Source organism: Trachinotus anak, unplaced genomic scaffold (genome assembly GCF_046630095.1).
Source record: "Trachinotus anak isolate AG129_WGS33_773 ecotype Australia unplaced genomic scaffold, CSIRO_AGI_Tana_v1 ptg000032l, whole genome shotgun sequence".
NCBI lineage: Eukaryota > Metazoa > Chordata > Actinopteri > Carangiformes > Carangidae > Trachinotus > Trachinotus anak.
This window is the reverse complement of record NW_027273883.1, coordinates 14278649-14299269: the sequence shown is the minus strand read 5'-3', so window position 1 is coordinate 14299269 and position 20621 is coordinate 14278649. Positions and strand designations below refer to the sequence as shown.

General features: G+C 43.6%; 1 protein-coding gene across 6 annotated transcripts; it reads left to right on the top strand.

The window, feature by feature from the left end:
* The first annotated feature begins 6973 nt into the window (after nucleotides 1–6973).
* Nucleotides 6974–18913, top strand: LOC139613222 (ataxin-1-like). Of its 6 annotated transcripts, none has more exons than XM_071469665.1 (4): nucleotides 6974–7151; nucleotides 9910–10043; nucleotides 14917–16992; nucleotides 18132–18913. In XM_071469665.1, exons 3-4 carry the CDS (start codon nucleotides 15187–15189, stop codon nucleotides 18813–18815), a joined length of 2490 nt encoding a protein of 829 aa, XP_071325766.1. In that variant the 5' UTR covers nucleotides 6974–7151; nucleotides 9910–10043; nucleotides 14917–15186; the 3' UTR covers nucleotides 18816–18913. The 6 variants fall into 6 exon arrangements, with proteins under 6 accessions (XP_071325766.1, XP_071325767.1, XP_071325763.1 ...); XM_071469666.1 differs by having other exon boundaries at nucleotides 9910–10083; XM_071469668.1 differs by lacking the exon at nucleotides 6974–7151 and adding an exon at nucleotides 8050–8321.
* The last annotated feature ends 1708 nt before the right edge of the window (nucleotides 18914–20621 follow it).

Genomic DNA, 20621 nt, shown 5'->3' with positions numbered 1-20621 from the left:
TTCTCCATCTCTGCAGAGGGATGTCAGAAGCTCTGTTAGGGTGACCGTGTGGTTATTGGTCACATCTCTGATCAAGGCCTTCTTTGCAGTTTGGTTGTCACAATTGTCTCCCATGCCACAATTACTGCTCCTAGAAACACTAAAAGCTTTAGAAATGGTTTTATACCTTTACCCTGATCTTTGCAGATCACAGTTTTATCATGAAGGTCTACAGGGAGTCTTCGAACTGCATGGCTTGTTTTTTTGTCTAAACATGCAGTGTGAATTGCCACAGTGTGAATTGTCAATTCAATTTGTCACAGGTGGACTGTAATCAAGTTGTGGACACACCTGAAGGATAATTAAAGCAAAGAGCACATACCTGACCACAATTTGGAGAGCCATAGCAAAGGGTCTGAAAATACTTTAATAAATAAGAGATTTCCCAAACCACTGTGATGGGTTTTCTTTTAGTTTTGCACCCATTTGTACATTTTTCTTTTGCTATGCCCCGTTATCCATTACTTGGTGGCCACATGTCAGGACATTATAAGTTTAATTTTTTAAATTGCTTTACAGATTTATTTTACAGGAGCGGGTATTATTGTGCACATAGGGCATTCATTGAATCGAGGTCTGAAACGTTTATCACTCTAAATGTGACAGACTATAGATCAGAATCAGAATCAGAATCAGTTTTATTGCCAAGTATGTTTTCACATACAAGGAATTTTTTCTGGTGATTGGTGCAATTGCAAAAAAATGCGCACCAAAACACTGATGATAGATGAGGCAGATTGTGACAGTTCAGAGGATGATTTTCTGAGATACAGTAAGTCCTGCTGGGTAATGAACTCTACCTCCACAGTTAAGACTTGAGAATATATTCCTCTTTAATTTATTTGAGTTGATTGGTAGGTGTTTTCCAGTTAAACGTCATGAAAATACATCTTGAATACATCTTAATAAATTAACCTCATAACATAATCACTTGTGAGAAGCTGAAATTGTAAAAAGGAGATTACAGAGTAAGCACATTCTTCTTAGTTACAGGAGTTTGGCTCCACCTAGTGTATGTCTGTTGATCATATGATTCATGATGTGTTGATGCAATAAGGAGGATGGACCCACTGTACTGTTACTCATTGTTAAAATCTGCCTGTGTGTGATCCTCATTTATCATCACAGAAAGTCAATCAGTCCATCTTTCCATGACAAGATCCCTGTCTTTACTAAAGCCAACAACTTCCCGAACTGTTGTTTCAACTTGTTTTTAAGACATTTCTCCTATTCCTCAAGTTTTCTGGCATGTCACATATACTTGGAGGGAATGTGGAAGCTCCAATTATTGGCAAGTGTTGACATGGTGATTGTGTTAGGCCCACTAAGTGGCAGCTTCAGTTGACAGCCACAGATGGTACTCCCAGATTACAGAGCGACCCCCCCACATGGTGCTGCCATGCACCATGCCATTACTGTAGGCAATGGAATAATGTAACTCACAGTCATGAAGAGCTTTCCTGAGGACCAGAAAAATGTAGGCAGACACTACCCACCAGCATTACTGTACTGTATACTGATGAGTGATTGTCGCTCCATTTGGAGTCTATTTTATGGAATCTATGAAAGCTAAAGGGGACATTTATTACTATCATTTATGACAGACTCGTGTTAAACTACTTAATGTTGCAGTAAACCTTCCAGCCCTTTTAGTGAGTTAACAAATAATCAGTTATAATTAAAACACTTAGAATTTACTATGGTGACTAAGGATCATCCTTGTGGCTATAAATAGGAATCCTACTGTGGCACTAATGATGGCACTACTAGAATTGACTCCTGCTATAGCTAATGACTGTAAAAAAAAAAAAAAAAAAATCCAACAAATTGCTTACTTTATCCATTTAAATATTATTCCAGACAATTTAATTTGTATCATATCTGCTCCCACTTTCTATGTCTTTGGTTTGATGCCTGCTTGACAAATCTAGTTCCTTGTTGACACATGGCATGCCATACGGTATGGAGTTGGTGAAGTGTCCAGCCTGAGTTCCTGCCACCCTTTCTGGCTCTTTTAACAAGGGAGTCATCCACAGGCAGCATGGAGGGCTCACAGCTTTCTCTGACAGCCATGTGTCTGTGTCTGAGCAGAGCCACGTACAGGGCAGAGGGATGAGGTAAACAGTCTGGTCTCAACCGGACAAAAATATTCTCTGTGAATGACAGAATTTGTGTCCTCAAAGTCATTATTTGTTCATTAGAGCTTCCAGAATGGCAGCTGATGGTAGTGCCCTCCACACACATACACACTGTTGGTGTTTTAAAGGTGCGGAGAGGTGCTGTGGACTGAAATGCTGCTAAGTGTTGTTGTTTTGCTCAAGTGGAGAGGAATACCAATGGAAGACAAAAGCCTGCTCTAACACTTGAGATGCCATGGGGGGTCAGGAAGGTAACACATATATACATACAAAAATATGCTCATATTTGCACATGTACTTTGAATTTTTGTCATACCTTGAATTTTGTCCCTTGCAGACTTTTGGGACTTACAATGCCATTATGTTTATGGTCTGTATTTAATACTGAGGGAACCTCACTGAAAATTTGAATAAAGCTGGGCACCCCTGCTTTTTAAAAAGTGAATCATTAAGTTCAGCTGACCTCCTCACTCCAGGACTTTTCATCCTGTCCCTAAGTCAATTGAACTGATTGTGGGTATCATATGATCACTGTGCCATTTGGATTTACTGCCTTTTACAATAGCAATAAATTATGAATGAACTCATTTCCAGGATACTGAATAAATAAGAGTGAGTATGATATGAATAAACTCATTTTCCAGAATAGTACATTGCCTGTGCTGGAGTTCATTTTCCTGTTATAAAAATAGATATGAATACGAGGCGAGTACAAACTCAGGATGAGTGATGTAGAAGCATAAAGAGTGTGTGAGTGTGTTGAGGGGGAGCATTCACACCATTTTCTATGACATAACATTAGGTTTCTGGGTATTTGTGTTTTTGAATACAGTTCTGCTTAAGGCAGCGAGAAGCTTGAGTTGTCAAGACAACCATGGAGGTTGCACTGGTTACTGCAGCGTTTACCTCTTTCTTGGATTATGTTGGTTTAGGGCAACACAATGTCTGATGTACAGCTGCTGCAAATACAGTATATGTTTGGTGAGAAGCTGAATAATTTACAACATCAGCACAACACATTCACGACCTTTTCAGAGGACAGAGAGAGACAAACACAGAGACAGCAAAGGAGCAAGAGCAGTATCTGTCCCAACACTTTGCCTCATATAGTGAAATGGCAGAGACCTTTTCATCTTCAATTTAAATTCAGTCTTTTAATTTAAATACAGTCACACAGACTCTGCTGTGTGTCAAAACACAGCCACTACATATTTGGTTAAAGTTAAGATAAAACAGAATTTGCCTTTTTAGCAAATGTGTAATTTCTAGGGCACAAAAATCAGCATGTAGCGTAGCAGTGTAGCAGTGGCTAAATGCAATCATACAGGAGAAATAAATGAAACAGTGTATAAATTAGTCCTGCTAAAAACATTCGTCTTGCTTAGCAAGTCTGCAGCTTCTGGCTCTAATGCAATTCATGACATCAGACAACAAATTAAAAAAGATATACAGTTAAAACTTTAAAAAGCTTTAATCCCAGCTGATAAAGATAAATGCACAGCACCTCTACATCCCTGGGCTGAAGTGTCACAGAAGCTGGTATACTGCCCTCTGTTGCGTGAATCTGGTATTGAACCTACACAGCAGGCAGGAGGTGTGGCCTGGCTTTCACCGAGGTCAGTGAGGTCATTTCAGTGATGGTTGGTTCCTTGCTTCAATATCCACTTACAACAGAAAACAAAAGCTTGTATCCATGTTGAGAGCTTGTAACTTGTGCACTGGGGTGAGGAGGTCAGCTCAACTTACTGACATGTTATTAAACATGACAGATCATATTTCCTGGGAAGTTCCTCCTCATTTGTCTTTCTTGTCTTGCCTTATAAGCCACCCAACAAATCTTTGGTGAACGTCCTTTGACACTATTAAAACCAACAGCAACTTTGCTTCCTGGCTGCACATTGTGCTTAGTTTTTCTTTTTTTCCTTTTCTTTTTTAACATTATTTGGTGTCTCTCTGATTCATTTGGTTCATGTGTTTGAACAAACTCTAGCGAGTTCCTTCAGTGGCTGTATTCCTCCTCCACAAATCACTCCCACCCAGTCCTTTAGTTGCCTAAACTTTGTTCTGGAGATGTGCGTAAGCAGTGGCTTGCTATTTTCAGCTGAATGAAAAGAGTGTTGGCACTTGGACTCAGGATGAAATTGGTTTTGTTCTGGTGAATTTGACTTTCACCACATGCACAGCATCTACATGAAACAGAGTAGAGTACTATTCAGCTTCATGGTGTCCTGCAGTAACACCACAACCATTTGACTGAGAAACATGACTGTCGAATAATCGGTTTGCTGTCTGTCATACCTAAGGAATCTGTTACCCTTTGCAACATGGATACAAAAAAATGCATTATGTTTTGGCTGATACAATTTGTTTGTAAGATGTCTGTGGAAAGCAGTAATAGTAATAGTTGTCATTTTGATGTAACAGGTTGATTGAATTGTTGTTGATCTACTCCCCCACACCAAGCAGCCACTGCTTCAACTATGAATCACACTGCACTCTTAAATGTTTAGTTGGGAAAACGTTCAGACCATGACCTGACATTTAATCTTTAGACATTTAATTCAAGGGCTCTGTTCAAGGTCACTTTGAACTTTCAGCTGCATTCAACAATTTCTGCTTTGTAATTAAGCCTGGAATTCAGTGACGATGTCTTTAAGATTTTAAGCCCAAAGTCTACAGTATTTGCTGATGAAAACGGTGCAATTCAGTAGTTAATATAGACGCCATAATATATTTATGTATATTCCCTCTCACAAGTGCATGCACCCAGAGAGGTGAGGTCAGTATCACCTGCCTGGTGGATTTGCTGTCCCTTTGCTCTTTTCATTAACTGCTGAATTCACTGCCTTTCAATAGGCTCTTTCAGCGTGTCATGCTACACCACCACTGAGCTACAGCCACGTTGCCACCCATCTTTCTTAATGGGGACTGGAGACTGTGGAGCTGCCTTGTTGCCATGGCAGCAAGCGCTTTCACATTCCCCCCACATAGCGTGGAGTGTGCATGTTGTTCCCTCCAAACTGGAGCGCGCCACAGCAGAGACAGGTCTGCTCTCTCAGACAGGACCGAGCCAGGGTTATTTACCTCCCGCTCTGATGCCAGATGCCCTCTTAATCCCACCACCCACACTCCACTTTCCATTCTCTTTATTACTAATGCAAAGTGTTTCCCAGCGGCTTCTCCCACATACTGAACTTTGCTCTCATACTTACTTCTTTTATATTTCTTCAACCTTTCTTGGGGCAGCTGTGGCTCAGGAGGTAGACCTGGTCGTCCGCCAATCACAGAGTTGGTGGTTCAATACCCACCTCCATCTGTCAAAGTGTCCTTGGACAAGACTCTGAACACCAAATTGCTGCCAGTGGTCAGGTAGCTTGATGCCACTGGTCTATGTGTGAGGATGGTTAAATGACAGTGTTCTATGTTTAATTTATTCCGTTTACATCTGAATTTGTTGATTTTTGAAGTGATAAGATGTAAATACAACCTCTGCAGCGAACAGAAGTCATGAATTTAGCTTTTGTCCAAATGTCAATGCATTGTTACTTTTAATTTCATGAATGTATGGGCATGTATGGGCACCCTTTTACTTGTCGAACACTCAGAACTTCATTAACTCATTAGACTCTTACTGACTCTTTAGAACTTGTAAAGCAGGTCAAGTATTGTCAGCCAATGACATTTCCAGAGCTGATAAAGTCTGTGACTCTTCAAACCTCGTGGCAACACCAAACAGCTATGGGCTGCTCTTAGCAACTGTCTGAGGATGTCTGTGAAAATGAAGCTAATTGACGCCTACAAAGCAGGAGAGAGGCTATAAAAAGATATCAAAGCGCTTCCAGCTTGAAATTTGCACTGTCCAAAATGTCACTAAGACAAGATAAGATCTGCAAAGCCAAGAATACCTTCAGAAAATAAAACTGCATGTCTGCTGGGCAGAAAGGCAAAGTAAAAAGGCCAACATGACTGTAAAAGGACCTGCAGGAAGGTTTAGTTGACACAGGAGTGGTTGTGCACTGTTCCTCTGTGCAGGGTCTACATGGAAGATGCATCAGACACTTACCTGACATTACCTCTGGACTCATCACAAAAGTCAACGGCTGTATAAGCAACATCTGGGTAAGCAGATACTTTTTGGGAATGAGTTCTGTGGAGAGATGAAGATAACATGGACCCAATCACCAGAGGTGTGTCTGGAGAAATATAGAAGCAGCTTGATGAACAGAACACTTTGCCAGTTTAACATGGGGGTGGAAACATTCTGCTTTGGGATTGTGTGGTAGCCAGTGGCAAAGGAAATACTGCACAGATAGATTCCACTTACTATCAGAAAATGTGGGGTGGGGGTGGGGGGGGGGGGGGGGGGGGGGTGGGGGGGGGGGGGGGGGGCAGACATTTTTAATGTCTGTTTGCTATAGGAATTGTATTTATGCCTTTTCCCACTTCAAAAATAAATAAAATATGTAATTTGCCCAAAGGTGTTGGCTCTTTGGTTTTTCTCGTCTGTGAAGGTAATGTAGTATCTTATAAGTAGATGTGGGCTAGGCACCTTTATGTGTATGATACTTAAAAATAATAAAAATAATATAGTAAATAAAAATAATAGTAAAAACATTCACTCAGTGAATTTTGCAATTTACAGTTATCAAAAATCAACAGTTATTATAAATAAAATATTGTTGAAAACATTAGTTTGACGGACTATTTCCAGTTCTGCAAACCACATTGGAGCCTCTGCATGACCTGCCCCCCTCTCGGAAGGGGCAAATGGTTTAGTCCACTTGGGATAAAAATAGTTTGTCTTCGGTCGTTAATGCTGATGCTGAAGTCTTCGCGTGAGAAAGAGTTATGTTATTTACATTATGTCATTCAAAAAGTAAAGCGCAGTAAAGTTCAGTAAAACATCGGGCTGTCAAAAGAGACAAGACAGGCAGAGTGAAAAAGTAAACAATCAAAGGGAACTTGCCAACATTGGTATGTAATATTTCTAACAAGCTAATATCATAAATACTTAGGTTCAGTAGAAGCTACTGAGAGTGGGTCAGCTTTAGGGGAACAGTTTTCTCTTATAACTTTATGCAATACACCAGTCTTGTTACTAACAATCTTTATTAATAATCTGCTGATTATTTTGATTAATTGGTTAATGGTTTGATGTATGAAATATCAAGAAGATATAGTGTAAAATATATAACTTCCATTGCTTGAAAAATTGCTGAAACAATTAATCCATCATCAAATTTTAATTATTCAAAATATTTATGTAAAATTATTTTTCTGTCAATCAACAAATCAATGTGTAAAATGTATTTCCACCTTTGTCTTATGAGTAAAATTAGACCTAAAAAACTGTTTATCTAAAAATGACCTAAATGTCTGTGCTCCACCACGCGTTCTTCATAACGCAGTGGTGTAAAGTAACAAGGTACATTTACTCAAGTGCTGTATGTAAGTATGATTTTAAGGTGTTTGTATTGTACTTGAGTATTTTCAGTTTTTATGCCACTTCACTCCATTTTGTGGGAAATACTGTATTTATCACTCTACTACAGTTATTTGACAGCTACAGTCACTTTGAATTTACTCACAAAACAAGTGATAAACTTGTTATGATGCACTGTGATAGATTAAGGGCCCTGCATGCCCTCACCAATGTGTGCAATTATGTAATGAATACTTTCACTTTTGATTCTTTAATTATGTTTAGATTATGCTCATTTTGTACTTTTACTTAAGTACAGTTTTGAATATTGGACTTTTACTTAATAGAGTATTTTTACATTGTGTTATTGCTGCTTCAGCGAAGGATCTGACTGCATCTTACACCACTGTCATAGTATGTGGAACTATGATGTGTAAAAATATCTTTGAACTCGTGTTCCAGGAAATGTTTGAAAAATGAGTGAATGAATGAATGAGTTCATTAACATAGTAGGAAAGAATGTAGTATTTCCCACAAATGACTGTTTGCATCATACATGCCTCCCTGTCCTGTGAGCATGAGGATCAGTGTTACATGTCTGGACATGTCTGCTGCATTGAGGAAGCTTACTCAGCCACATTAAGTGTATGGTGAGGATGCAGAACAGAGTGCGGATAATGATGCTCGGATAATTTGTTTGCCGGACACCGAACAGTTTCAAGGTAATATGAATCATCTCTTCAGAACTGAGCTGTGTGAGGTCATTGTTGAAAAAGTTCCCGCAAGAACTTAAATTGGAACTTGTGTTTCGCTGCAAAGAAAAGGTCATACAGTGTTACAACCTGCAGCAACTGGAGCCCACTTGAGTTTTCATGGTGTTTTCTGCTGAAGGCTACTGTCTATGAGTGCATGAGTAATAGAGAGCACAGAGAGACAGTGTGAACAGACATCTGTGTGTTTGAAAATGGAGGAATGTGAATATAATGAAGAAGAGTACTACGGCTGCAAGTCCTTTGCCATTTCTGTTGTTATTTCACTTTTAGTATTCACGCTTCTACCACAACTACTGAACGACTGTTACTCAGACCATCATCAGGTTTCAGTATTTAATGTTTGTAAGATGAAATAGATGCTGTTATGTTTGGAGCGCTCCCTCTCATTATGTGTGTACCACACTGTGGAATGTTACACTTGTAGCGTAGCCCATAGTTGTGTGTGTGTGCTCAGAATAAAAGAACACACTCAACCAGGCCAGCAGGTTGGACCACAATAATCAGCATCCAATAGTATTCTGTAAACCTGTTATCAAAGATGAAATATTCCTGATCTGTGTTGAAGACTTTGATCGAGCCACAAACAGCAAGACAGATTTGACAGGTTTGTCTGTGCTGTCTCATTTTGATCTACTCAGAACAGTGAACATTTTTTCTCCATGCAACTCGAGCTGGATTTGTGAATTCTCACAGGGAAGCTTATTTCAGCTCACTTGGCTGACATTAATTCCGACCTTCAATTTATAGTGAGCCATTTCAAGCCAACGAAACCACAATTTCTTGTAGATGCCCTTATGCTTCACAATGGGGTTCTGTCATGTTGCTTTCCCTTCCCTTGCTAAGGGGATTGTGTTATTCCTGAGGTTTACATTGGCTTTGTATAGCTTCTTTGAAGAAATATGAGTCACAGTAGTAAGCTGAGGCTGTAGCCTCTTGGCAGGAAAGACACACAGCACATGTTTTTCTCAGGTTCAACAGCTGGGGAAACACAGCTTAGCACTTCCCTGGTTCAGTGTTTGTGTGTGTGTGTGTGTGTGTTTTATCTACTGTAGATCACATGTGCACTAGATTTGTGTCTATGTCTTCCAGCTTGCTGCAGTTTACAGCAGACAGTGCCCATACAGAAGCTCAAGAAATAAATGCCTAAATGTGCATGGGTACTCTGTGTTTTCAACATAACCTGCATTTATGTTTGTTGTCTGTACAAAACATGTTCACTGGGATTGACAGCAGTGATTTTCTTACTGTAACAGATTGTTTGGGCCCAAAACAGTTGCAAACCAATTGGATTGAGGGCTGAAGAAAAAATTCTCCGTATAATGCCTTTTTGTGAATAATTAAATAATCCCAACTTTTCTTTGTGTGATTCAGTCATCAACTGCACAAAATTCCCCTCAGGTAAGCACATGGAAACTCTTGTTCTAGGATGCAGCAGTGAGAATGTGTAACCCCCAACCAAGACGCTTTGTGCGTGTGATACAGTTCACTCAAGGCTTGTTGTGTGATTTGTTGTATTCTCTGTTCGCCCGCCCCCCAGTCTAGGGTGGAGGGGACACCCCGCTCGTCTCGCCTGCATGGTAACAGATAGCTGACTGGCCTGGTGGTGAAGTGCCTGTCTGCAGCCTGACTCGCTCCGCTGTGTGCTGTATGGGATAAGGAGGAGGCTTTTGGGTGAGGAGGGCCCCAGTGCCAGGAGGGGTGTGGGGGTGAGGTGGGTTATCAGTACTGCCTGCCTGCACTGATGGGGAGGCCTGGAGGGACCTTGGTGGGGGGGGGGGGGGGGTGGCAGGTTACTCCGTGTCACTTTGCAGCTGAATAGAGGCTGAGACTCAACTGTAATTGTAGGGCAGCTCACAGGGCAGATTAGGAGGAGATTTGTCTCTGCAGGGGAAATGCATATGAAAATGAACAAGAACAAGGCAGTGCATTAAAACCTCATTGACGTGCTAACACACTGACCGGTGTAATCCTCTGTCAGATTGTGTGCACGCATATGTGTTAGTATCTGCAGTTGTATGTTCCACTGTGAATATCCCACAGTTACTAACATTCATGCAGTACGTCTGTCTGAGCAAACCCTCTCTGAATCTCCAGCTCTCTCTCTCCCTCCCTCACCCTCAGTCTGTTGCTCCCTCCCCCTCCTTCCCTCTCTGTGTGAGCGTAGTCTGGGCGCTGAGCCAAGTAGAGTGTGTTTTTTTGAATGAATACCTGATGCGGCTGATGAGGCTGGCTGGGGGAGGAGCTGTGTCAGTGGAGTACTGAGCGAGAGAAAGAAAGAGGAGGGAGGGAGGGAGGTAGAGAGGGAAAGAGAGAGAGGCAGAAATACAGAGCGCAAGAGAGAGAGAGAGAGAGAGAGAGAGAGAGAGAGAGAGAGAGAAGCAGCCAGGCGGAGAGGGAGCTGGCGGTCTGGTGGCCTTGCATAACACACGTTGAAGCAGCCTTGCACGCAGGACTTGCTGTGAGCTTCAGCAGTGGGGAACTTCCTTTACCGTCAGCCCGCAGGGGCAGCGTAGCTTCCAAACCGGAGAGTCCAGAGAGGAAGGCAGAGCTGGAGCAGCTACAGCACAGGCTCCAGGAGAGGAGAGCGGCACAAAGGAGAGATTCAGGAAGAGGAGTCCTAGGAAACACGTCTCCAGCACACATACGCACGAACACACAAACACACACATACACACACTGAGAGGCAGGAAGAATCCTTGGACATGCTCTGCAAGCAGTGGCTGTGGAGAGACTGGTGAGCTATTCTTAGTACTCTAACCAGAGGAGGGGAGGAGGGTGGGTTGTCTCTTTTCTTCTTGATTTGTGGCATAGTAGTATTTTCTGCCCTGATACTACACTCATGCGCTCTCACTGTCATTCTAAAGCCCCCAGAGGCTACAGTCGCAGCATCTGTCCAGAGTCACAGTTGTAGGACTCAGCAGCATAGATCTTGTTTGGTCGTAGTGGTGCTTGCTATGAGGTACGCCTGCATACATGCTCGTATACTGTGTGTATCGAGCAGTGATGCAGAACTCTGGAGTCATTGTGAAGACAAACAGCCTTGAACCCCTCTGCCTGTTCTTACTGTCTGCTTTAGTCTGCCACACGGTCGGTCCGCCTCTTAAAGGCACAGGCACCACTGTTGTGCAGAGAAGGGGGCAGTAAAATGGCTCTTTTGGATATTAGCAAAAGCAACACTCTGTATTGATCTGCTATGTGGTTAAGGTAGCTGTGTTTTTAAGTGGGTTGAGGTGAGGTCCTCTTTATATGCACTGGATCACACATACACGCACGTACATACTGTCCTCCATAGTACCCCCCCCCCCTCTGTTTCATGCCAGAGCTCAGATTGATAATGATGTTTTTGTTTTCTATATATAGCTGTTTGCTGTACAGGGTATTCATTGTGTACCTATGACTGGTCTAGCAGGTGAAACATGATGTATAGGAGCACTGACAACAGGTTTATAACCTCAGGGTCACTGCATTTGCTTTTTGTATGAATCTTTGCATAGAATCTGTTGCCTTTCTGTTGCCCCCCTGCATCATCCTGCTGCAGAGAAATGTTATTGCTATGAAGCCGTGGATCAATGCGAGGAGTAAATAGTGGGTCTGCGAGCATGAGAGAAGACTCAGGCGGAGGGGGTGGAGGTGGGGGACTGAAGGAGCTGGTGACTGCTGCGTAAGAGAGGCGATGTAACTCTGCTGGGGGGCCTCTCACCTGGAGACAACAGAGAGGAGGCTGAATGAAAACATCATCTCATCTAGCACTCCTCCGTGCGCAGTGACGGCAGACACACACCGCCACACCAACCTATTTCTGTGGTTTGTGCAGCTTTTTGTGTGGGAGTGTGAAAGAGGATCACATGCGAGGCTGGCTCTACCACTCTGTCTGAGCTGAAAAGCATCAGTGTGATGAACGGAACAGAGAGCGTCCTGTCCCCCCATCGCTCTCTCTTGTCACCCCTCCGTACATGTCTCAGAGGTGACAGTCCTGGGCCAGGGGACTGACTCGGGGATCCCATGCTGCCTGGCTTGCTGTGACAGTCATGTCTTGAAAGCTCGCCTTTGTTCTCAACAGGCCGTATATTTGTTGGTGTCAGTGTTCTAATAATAGGCAGACGCTGGAAAATCTAGAGAGGCTTTTGGCTGCTGTGCCGCGTGTGATCATGTGCAGAGAGTGCTGCGCACAGGTCAAATGAGGAAAGGAGTGACACCTTCTTGAAGAGCATCACGTTTTATATTTACTCTGTTGTGTGTGTTTTGTGGGAGTCAGAAATCAGAGCATGCTGGCTTTGTCTTCCAATGCAGCTATAATCATAGGAGGTACTTGTGCTTCTGATATGATGTCATTACAGTGTTGACACGGTGTTGCTGAGGTGGGGTTGTTGCCACTGAGCGATGCATCGCTCAGTGGCAACAACAGTGGCTGTGTTGCTGATCGGGGATCTCTCAGCGAGGCGGGGGCTATGGTGCTCTCAGGCTGTAGGCGCTGCTCAATGTGGGTCAGGAGAAGCAGCACTCTGTCTTCTCCCCGTTTCCTATTCTCTCTCCCTCTTCTCCCTTCCTAATCTTCTTTCTTTCTCACCCCCCCCCCCTCCCCCTCCACCCCTTACTCCCTTTCCTCCTTCTACACAGTTCTGTCATCTTACATTGCCTTTCTCCCACTCCTCCCCCTCACTCTCCTCTCTCTGTTTCTGTTTCTCTCCAGCTCTGCTGCTTTCCTCCTTTGTTACATCTGGTGGATCTACCAGGCAGTATGGTTAGATGAACTGCACGGTTTGAGGTATACGCTGCATTTGGATGCAGTGACCTTGCCAAAGCCAGCGTTAGAGGAAGATGCATCTAAATAGAAACTCACCAAGGTCGCCTTCTGTATTTTTTTTCCCCTCGTTCTTTATGTAACGTGTCTGTGGCTGTAGTGTACCTCCTCTGTTAGATGAAAATACAATTTAGCACTGTCAAATAGCCTGGCTCCTCTGAATGGAATGTAGGGGGAGAAAAATGAATGGATGGATGTATGAGCGTGTGTCATACACTCCATCTCTGTTGTGCCTCTGGCTAATGAACAACTCAGAGTCCTGTGCATTGACCCACAGATAAGCCTGCAGGAAAGAACAGTCAATCTGAAAAAGAAACTGTGAAAAAAAATGAGCTCATGGGAAGCAAAAGGATGCATGCTAATGTTGTCGAGTTAATGGATGCATGTCATATTGTTTATGTGAGTAGCATACATATGAGTCTGTAGTATCTGAAATAATATGTTGGAGTAACCCTGCAGTCAAACACTACTGTAGCTGCTGCTATGGCTTCTTGACATATTTAGATACCTTTCATTAACCCACCTTCTATGCATCATAATCTCCAGTAACCTCACCATTTCTAGGTGGAAATAAAGGGTTTGTTTCAGTGCTCTTTTAACCTTGCCTGCACCCTGCCTCTTGCTATACCAAACTCTTCAGAGGGCTTACTCATTCATTGTTTGTTGTTCACTTTGTATTCCCTTGAACTTTGAAACACCAGTCAAACGGGGTACAGCGGAAAGCCATTGTTAAAATAATTTCAAGCACTTCAGCGATTGCAACAAAGGTCCAGATATGCTTCTTGCAGAATGTTCCATAATGAAATTTCAAGTCATATTGTTTTCACTTCATTTTTCTGATGTGCCCACTGACCCAGAGTTCCTGTCTGGAGGTGGATGTTATATTTACAGTAACCCCACTGACCCCACACAACACAAGGCCTGGGAGTGTTAAAACAAAGACAAAAGCACAGGCTCCTCTGAGGCTGTTACCCTGTCCTGTTATCCTTTCACTCTGCTCTGCTTTCTTACCCTAGAGCCTGGAGCAAGATAACAGCCAACAGCATTGCACATACACTTACCTTGTACACATGACTATGCACACACACACACACACACACACACACACACACACTCAGACACACAAACACTGCATCTCAGGAAACTCCTGCCTGGCATTGAAAACATGAAAGAGCCTTTTCCACATTATGTAAATGATGACACACAACACTGTACTCTACTTTCCTGCTTGTCATACGTCATTACTAATGGGAAGGCTGGTTGAGCTCTGACAGATTAGTCCATGTAGATCCTCGAGAATCATCCTTAGTTGGTTGTTTTAGCAGATACATATACAGAGAATGGCCTACATGTTGTGTTCAAGTGTATTCGAAAAACACAAATCAGATGCAGTAGTTACACCAGGTACCACCTTGTGGCAAAGCAGAGTATCACACGAAAGCAGATACATTTGAAAGAGTGAAGTATTTTGGTGTTGGTGTTTGCTGTTTTGCATTTGCAGCCCTGCAGGAAGATTTTGTGAATATGGTTCATAAACACAGGCTGTGCTTACTGAGCTAGTTCTGCAGTGCAATTAGACTAATGAGATTGAATTGAATTTTAAGCCAAGTCAAGTGAAGTCAATTTCATTTATATAGCACAAATGCAGAAGAGGGCTTTAAAATCTGTAAGCATATCATTAGGACCTTTTAATTTGATTGCATATTACCTGGGTGTCTGATTTGAGCTTCTCTCTGCCATCAGATTACTGCCCACATCGTGGAAGAGGTGGATCGGTCAGAGATGATTCCTCATGAAGTCTGTGGAGCTCATTTTGTGAGCTGGAGTGACTCCATCTTCTCTGGTCTGAGACCTGGAGCTGTCTGCCAGTGAACACCAAGAGAGTCAGAGCCACACAGTGCACAGAGAGGCCAGCCCCTGCACATAACCACTGAGTGGGGGTGACAGAGAGAGAGAGCGGCCGCGGAGGAGCTTAGACGTTTTACCTGGGAATATTAAAACCACGCTGGCACAATGAAATCTAACCAGGAGCGGAGTAATGGATGCCTGCCTCCTAAGAAGCGTGAGATCCTGGCTCTGGAGCAGAGGCCAGTGGTGGTGGCCACAGCTACGCCCCCATCCGCAGTGGTAAACGATAGTCCCCACACAGAGAACTTGGCGTGGCTGGCAAGTGTAGCCAGTGAGCGCTGCAAATCTAGGGATGCAGAGAGCCCAAGATGTCCCATCTCCTCCACTTCCTCCTCCTCTCCTTCCACTTCTGTCCCTTCCTCGTCCACTCCTCTGTCTGCAGTGCCCCTGGCCTCTCTGCCTGCAGTTTACCCCTCAGCCCTTCCCCAGCAGGCCGGGACTATCCAGTTTGCTCAGCTGGGACCCAACGTTCAGTTCATCAGCTCTGGGCCATATGCCGGCTACATCTCCTCTCACATCATCTCAACAAACGCTAGCTCCGTGCCTAACAGCACTGCCATAGTAGGACAGCGTCCGCAGCTGGACGGTTACACCACTGCCCTCATCTCCCCCAACACCAAAGGGGAGCAGCAGTTTCAAATAGGCCTCTCCCCGACAGAACTGACACCTGTGTCGCTACCGAGCTCTCCCCAAGTCACCAGCCAGTACATCCATCTGGACAGCAGAACACCTCTAACTGTCAGTGGAAATGCTGTCACTTCACCCGCGGCCCACCTCCAGCTCCACCCTCACACAGCCGTCCTCCCTCAAACACTTACCCTTGCTCCATCCCAGCTGGTGGTTCAGTATGCAGATGGTTCAGCTGGAAAGAAACCAGAGGGACATGCTAAGGGTGTACTGAATGGGGAATTGGAGGTGGTCAAACAGGCAAAAGTCCCCAGTCAGGCAGCGAACCATCAGCAGGTCCAGAGCTATGAGGCCAGACATATCCTCCTGCCTGCAGACTATGGCCAAAACCCTGCAGGACTCCAGACCTCCTTAGTGCTGGTGGCCCATCCTAACCATGGAGCTGAGCATGAAGCTGGCTCAAATAAGATCTCCTTAGTCCAGACTGAGAAAGGAGGGATCTGCTTGGGGAAACCAGTGTCCAGATCTTCTTCTTTCACCTCCCTCTCTTCCTCAGAGGTGGTGAAGTCTGTTGCTCCTCAAACAGTTATCCAGACCACTCTACCCCCTGAGGAGATGCCAGCCAGTCTTTATTCCTCCACGCAGCCACCCATCATTGGCTATATCACCAGTCCAAATCAACATGCTGTCAGCTACCATGCAGCACTGCCCCAGCACCTGGTCATCCCAAGTGGACAGTCCCTGCTCATCCCAGTCAGCAGTGCCAATAACGGCACAGAAATAGAGGTTAGTCGTACTGTCAGTGCCCTGACTGCTACCACTACCCCTCAAATATCCACTGCCATGCCACATGCCTATCTGGCCACAGCCCTGTCCAAGTGTGAGGCGCTTGGGCCAGATGGAAATCAACCACCCCCTGCCATCGCACAGGCTCCAGTGCTGCCGGTCCTGCCCACAAACCCAGCTCCTGCAGTGGTGGCAGCTCCGTCCCCAACTCCTGCTCCTGTCCCAGCCCCGGCCCCTGTCTCCATCCAAGCCTCCCCCTCCATTTCCTCTTCCTCTTCCCCTGTGGCACTTCCTCCATTCTTCATGCGAGGCTCTATCATCCAGCTGGCTGATGGGGAGCTGAAGCGCGTGGAGGACCTCAAGACAGAGGACTTCATCCAGAGTGCTGAGATAAGCAGTGAGCTGAAGATTGACTCCAGCACTGTTGAACGTATTGACAGTGGGCAAACTCCCAATGCTGTGGTCATACAGTTTTCTGTGGGAGAGCTCAAAGCACAGGTGAGGTATTCCAGATCCATCTTTGTTGTGTGATTAATCATGAGTTTAATTTTTAAGGTCATACTGTGTAGAATTTGAAATGTCAAGTCTTTGGCGTCCCCCAGTGGTAGTATTGAAGAAACCTCTGTGGCAGACAGCAATGCTTATACAGTAAATAAATAGATTATATAATTTTTGCAAATGATGATGAAATTGATGAGAAATTTTCTCCTAAAATCCACCAGTTTCAAGCAGAGGTGAACATCCCTCACTCTGACAGCGTCTTTAGCTGCAAAAATAGTTTCAAAATCCATCACTAATGCAGAACTAGGACAAAGGAGAACACCCCTCTTACTTTTACCTTATGCCAAAATTGCTTCAGCACAACACAGAGCTATCCTTGAAAGCCTTAATTTTACAAATAGATGAGACCAGCCTATTACAGTTACAGGTCTGAAAAGGGCTATAGACGAGTTCCTGACTGACATCTGGATCATCGAGACAGCAACCAATCATGTTATTTGAAAGTTTGAAAAATCTGATGGCAATTTACCAAGATATGTACTAAGTGGGACATTTTACAGTTTAACGGAATGTGAACTTGTCAGTGCTGTTCTGATGGGCAAAGTATGTAATGGTGACATTTTTTTAAAACAATCTCAAACATATCGTTGGCATATCTATACTCCAGTTAATGTAATTTATCGGCTGGTGTATACAATATATGTGTGATGAGCTAAAATTTCTTCAGCTGTAAAATATACCAGTCAGACTCCCCTCTAGACTTCACCAGTTTTCAACAGAGTAGTCTGTTCTATTCAAGTGTCCCACTAAGCCATGACGGTTTGACAGTGAGGCAGCATGCACAACGCCCTGAAACTTGAGCAGGGTCAATAGAATTAAGGCACCATTATTTTATTATTTATTGGCCTTTTCCTACTGTAGCATGTTCAAAATTATTCTGTGAAAAAGTACAAAATCTCATTATTCTGCAAACAAACACTTAGACTAACAGATAATGTGGAAGATGCAATAATCCCTTTCATTTCAAAGTAGCCTTGAACAGTTGTGTTCCTTTTCTAAGTCCTTTGCAAAATGTTCAGTCTATGTTTTGCAGTGAGCTAACTGTGTTGTGTTGTTGTGCCTGTGCTCCTGTGCAGGTGTGTGTAGAGGTGCTGGTGGAGTACCCCTTCTTTGTATTTGGTCAGGGCTGGTCGTCCTGCTGCCCAGACCGGACCACCCAGCTGTTTGAGCTGTCCTGCGCGAAGCTGTGTGTGGGTGATGTGTGTGTGTCGCTGACCCTCCGCAGCTTGAGGAATGGTTCGATAACAGACAGCCAGGCTTTGGGGACTAAGCTGAAGACGAGTCACCTCTCTGACTCCTGTCACAATGTGGATGCCGCTGTAAGAAACAGTATGAGTCCAAATGCTGCAGGCAGTAACAGTGGCCTCCTAATGAAAGCTTCCAGTGCGGACAGGCTGGAGAGGGAGCAGGTAACCGGACCAGGACCAGGACTAGAGCTACCACCAGGACTGGGACTAGCAGAGAGGATCTACGGAGCTGGACCAGTGTTGACAGTCTTGGGGACTGGAGAAGTAAGACAGGAATCGGTGAATACAGACATGCCTGCTCTCACCAAAATACAATGTGGTGATCCAGAGAGACCCACAGTCCGGAAGAGACGCTGGTCAGCTCCGGAGAGAGACCAGACTGAGAGAGCTGAGGAGGAGCCTCCTCTGACTTTGCCCAAACCCTCTTTTGTCCCTCAGGAGGTTAAAATCAGCATAGAGGGCCACTCCAGTACTGGAAGTGAAAGGTGCTTGAACAAAAGAGTAGACTGTTGAGAGGACTTTAAGGAATTTTAAATACCGGTGGTTGCTTTGTGTTTATCCTCTTTTCTCTCTATCCAGACTACTGTAATATAGACTGAGTTTACACAGTATTTACATGTTTTCTTTTCTTTCACTTAAGTCTGATATCTACAATGAAGTACAGTAGAGCACCTTCATAAGTGGTATCACACATGAGATCAGTGCAATCAATGCTGAAAGCAAAAATGAATGCAGCGTGAATGTTGAGTATGAATGGTCAGTCAGTCACCTGAGAGACATTTCACTTTGACATTTGATCTCTTTTGTCACGTGGCTTAAACCTGTTGAATGCAGAGCAGTCAACCATTCCTCTTATCACATGAACAAGCACAGCCCTGATGTCAGCATGTAGAAAGTGGGTGCCCATATTTTGTTTGTTTCACTGTTCATTTGGTTTTGCTTTGAGACCTGTGGTGTTTCAAAAACAATGCTCAATCATCATGGCTATGTATCTGATAGGGTTTTTGAGTTTTGTGTTATTGATATAGTTTTCATTTCATACCATAACGGATGTGTGCTACCACTGTTGGGTTGTGCCACTTGTCTGCATACGTATGTGCCTGTGTGTGGGTTTATATGTGTCAAACAAAGCACAGGAGTCAGGTGTGTGCGTGTGGCTGGTCGCTGTGAGCTCAGTTGTCTGTGCAGCCTGCAAATATAAAAACTGAAAAGGCCTGAATGTAAACCACTGAATTTGTCCTCAGTACTCACTCATGAAGTCATGCATGTGCTGTTTGCTGCACCAGTGACCAGTATGCTGAGAATTTCACACCAATGCTTTTGCATTATGTGGGTGACAGCAGCTGCACACGAGTGCATTCCTCTGAAGTTCCTCAGTCAACTTTACATCGATAGCTTGTTAAGCAAAGTCTGGTAATTCCTTTCAAAGATAGCATGTGTATTTTCTTTTACCCTGGCTGCTATGTGCAGCATTTAAATATGTACAAAAAGGGAAAAGGTATTTCAGTCTAATACCTCTGAATGGGTTTTTAGCTAATCTTTGTATGGAATCAGCCCTCATACTGCAATATAAACTTACTTAGCTACTGAAATTAATAGATTTTTTTTGGCCACTTGGGGGCAGCCTAACAAATGGTAAACATAACACGGATATATATTATTATATTACCTTTTAAATTTGATATGTCAAACTTGTTAGCGAACAATTGAGTAATGACACATCCAGCAGAGCAGCATTTGCATTCATCAGGAGGCAGCCTGATGAATCTAAGTCCAGCTCATCCTACTTTTAGCTCTGTTTCTGCCCTGTGGGAAATATCTGGCTCTGAAGTTACAAAGCTCTCCATCACTTCTAGAGCTTCTGTACTGAAAACAACTTCCTGCTGCAGCTAGAACTTTGACTGATGAGAGTGCTGAGTGTGAGCCAAAAGAGTAAAGTTGTGGGCCATAAAGTAAAAACAATGAGCTGAAAGACACTAAAAAGGGGAACTGTAAAGTTCGCCAATAATTTTCTATGGGTTCATCACCACGAGCGACCCCTTTCACATTACACATCTGCCATCTGATCTATTGTCAATGTAGAAATATTGATGAACTTTAAATGCAAGGTAAGATTAAAAAAATCAAAAAAAAAACCTAAAACATGACATAATAATTACTTATTGATGGAAAGATGTTACCCTCCCATTCTATTAACGCATTCTGTTGCTTTCTTTACAGAAACTATGGCCTTAGATATATACATACCTGGTTCACAGCAGCACATGGTTTTTAGGGTTTTACCATTAAAACCTATTTTCCTCAATGGTGGTATGCCTT

Excerpts from the sequence above, each read along its gene's own strand:
- LOC139613222 (XM_071469662.1), top strand. The coding sequence starts at position 15,187 with ATGAAATCTAACCAGGAGCGGAGTAATGGATGCCTGCCTCCTAAGAAG. Across the intron at positions 16,993-18,131 it reads TGGGAGAGCTCAAAGCACAG|GTGTGTGTAGAGGTGCTGGT; the intron begins GTGAGGTATTCC and ends GCTCCTGTGCAG.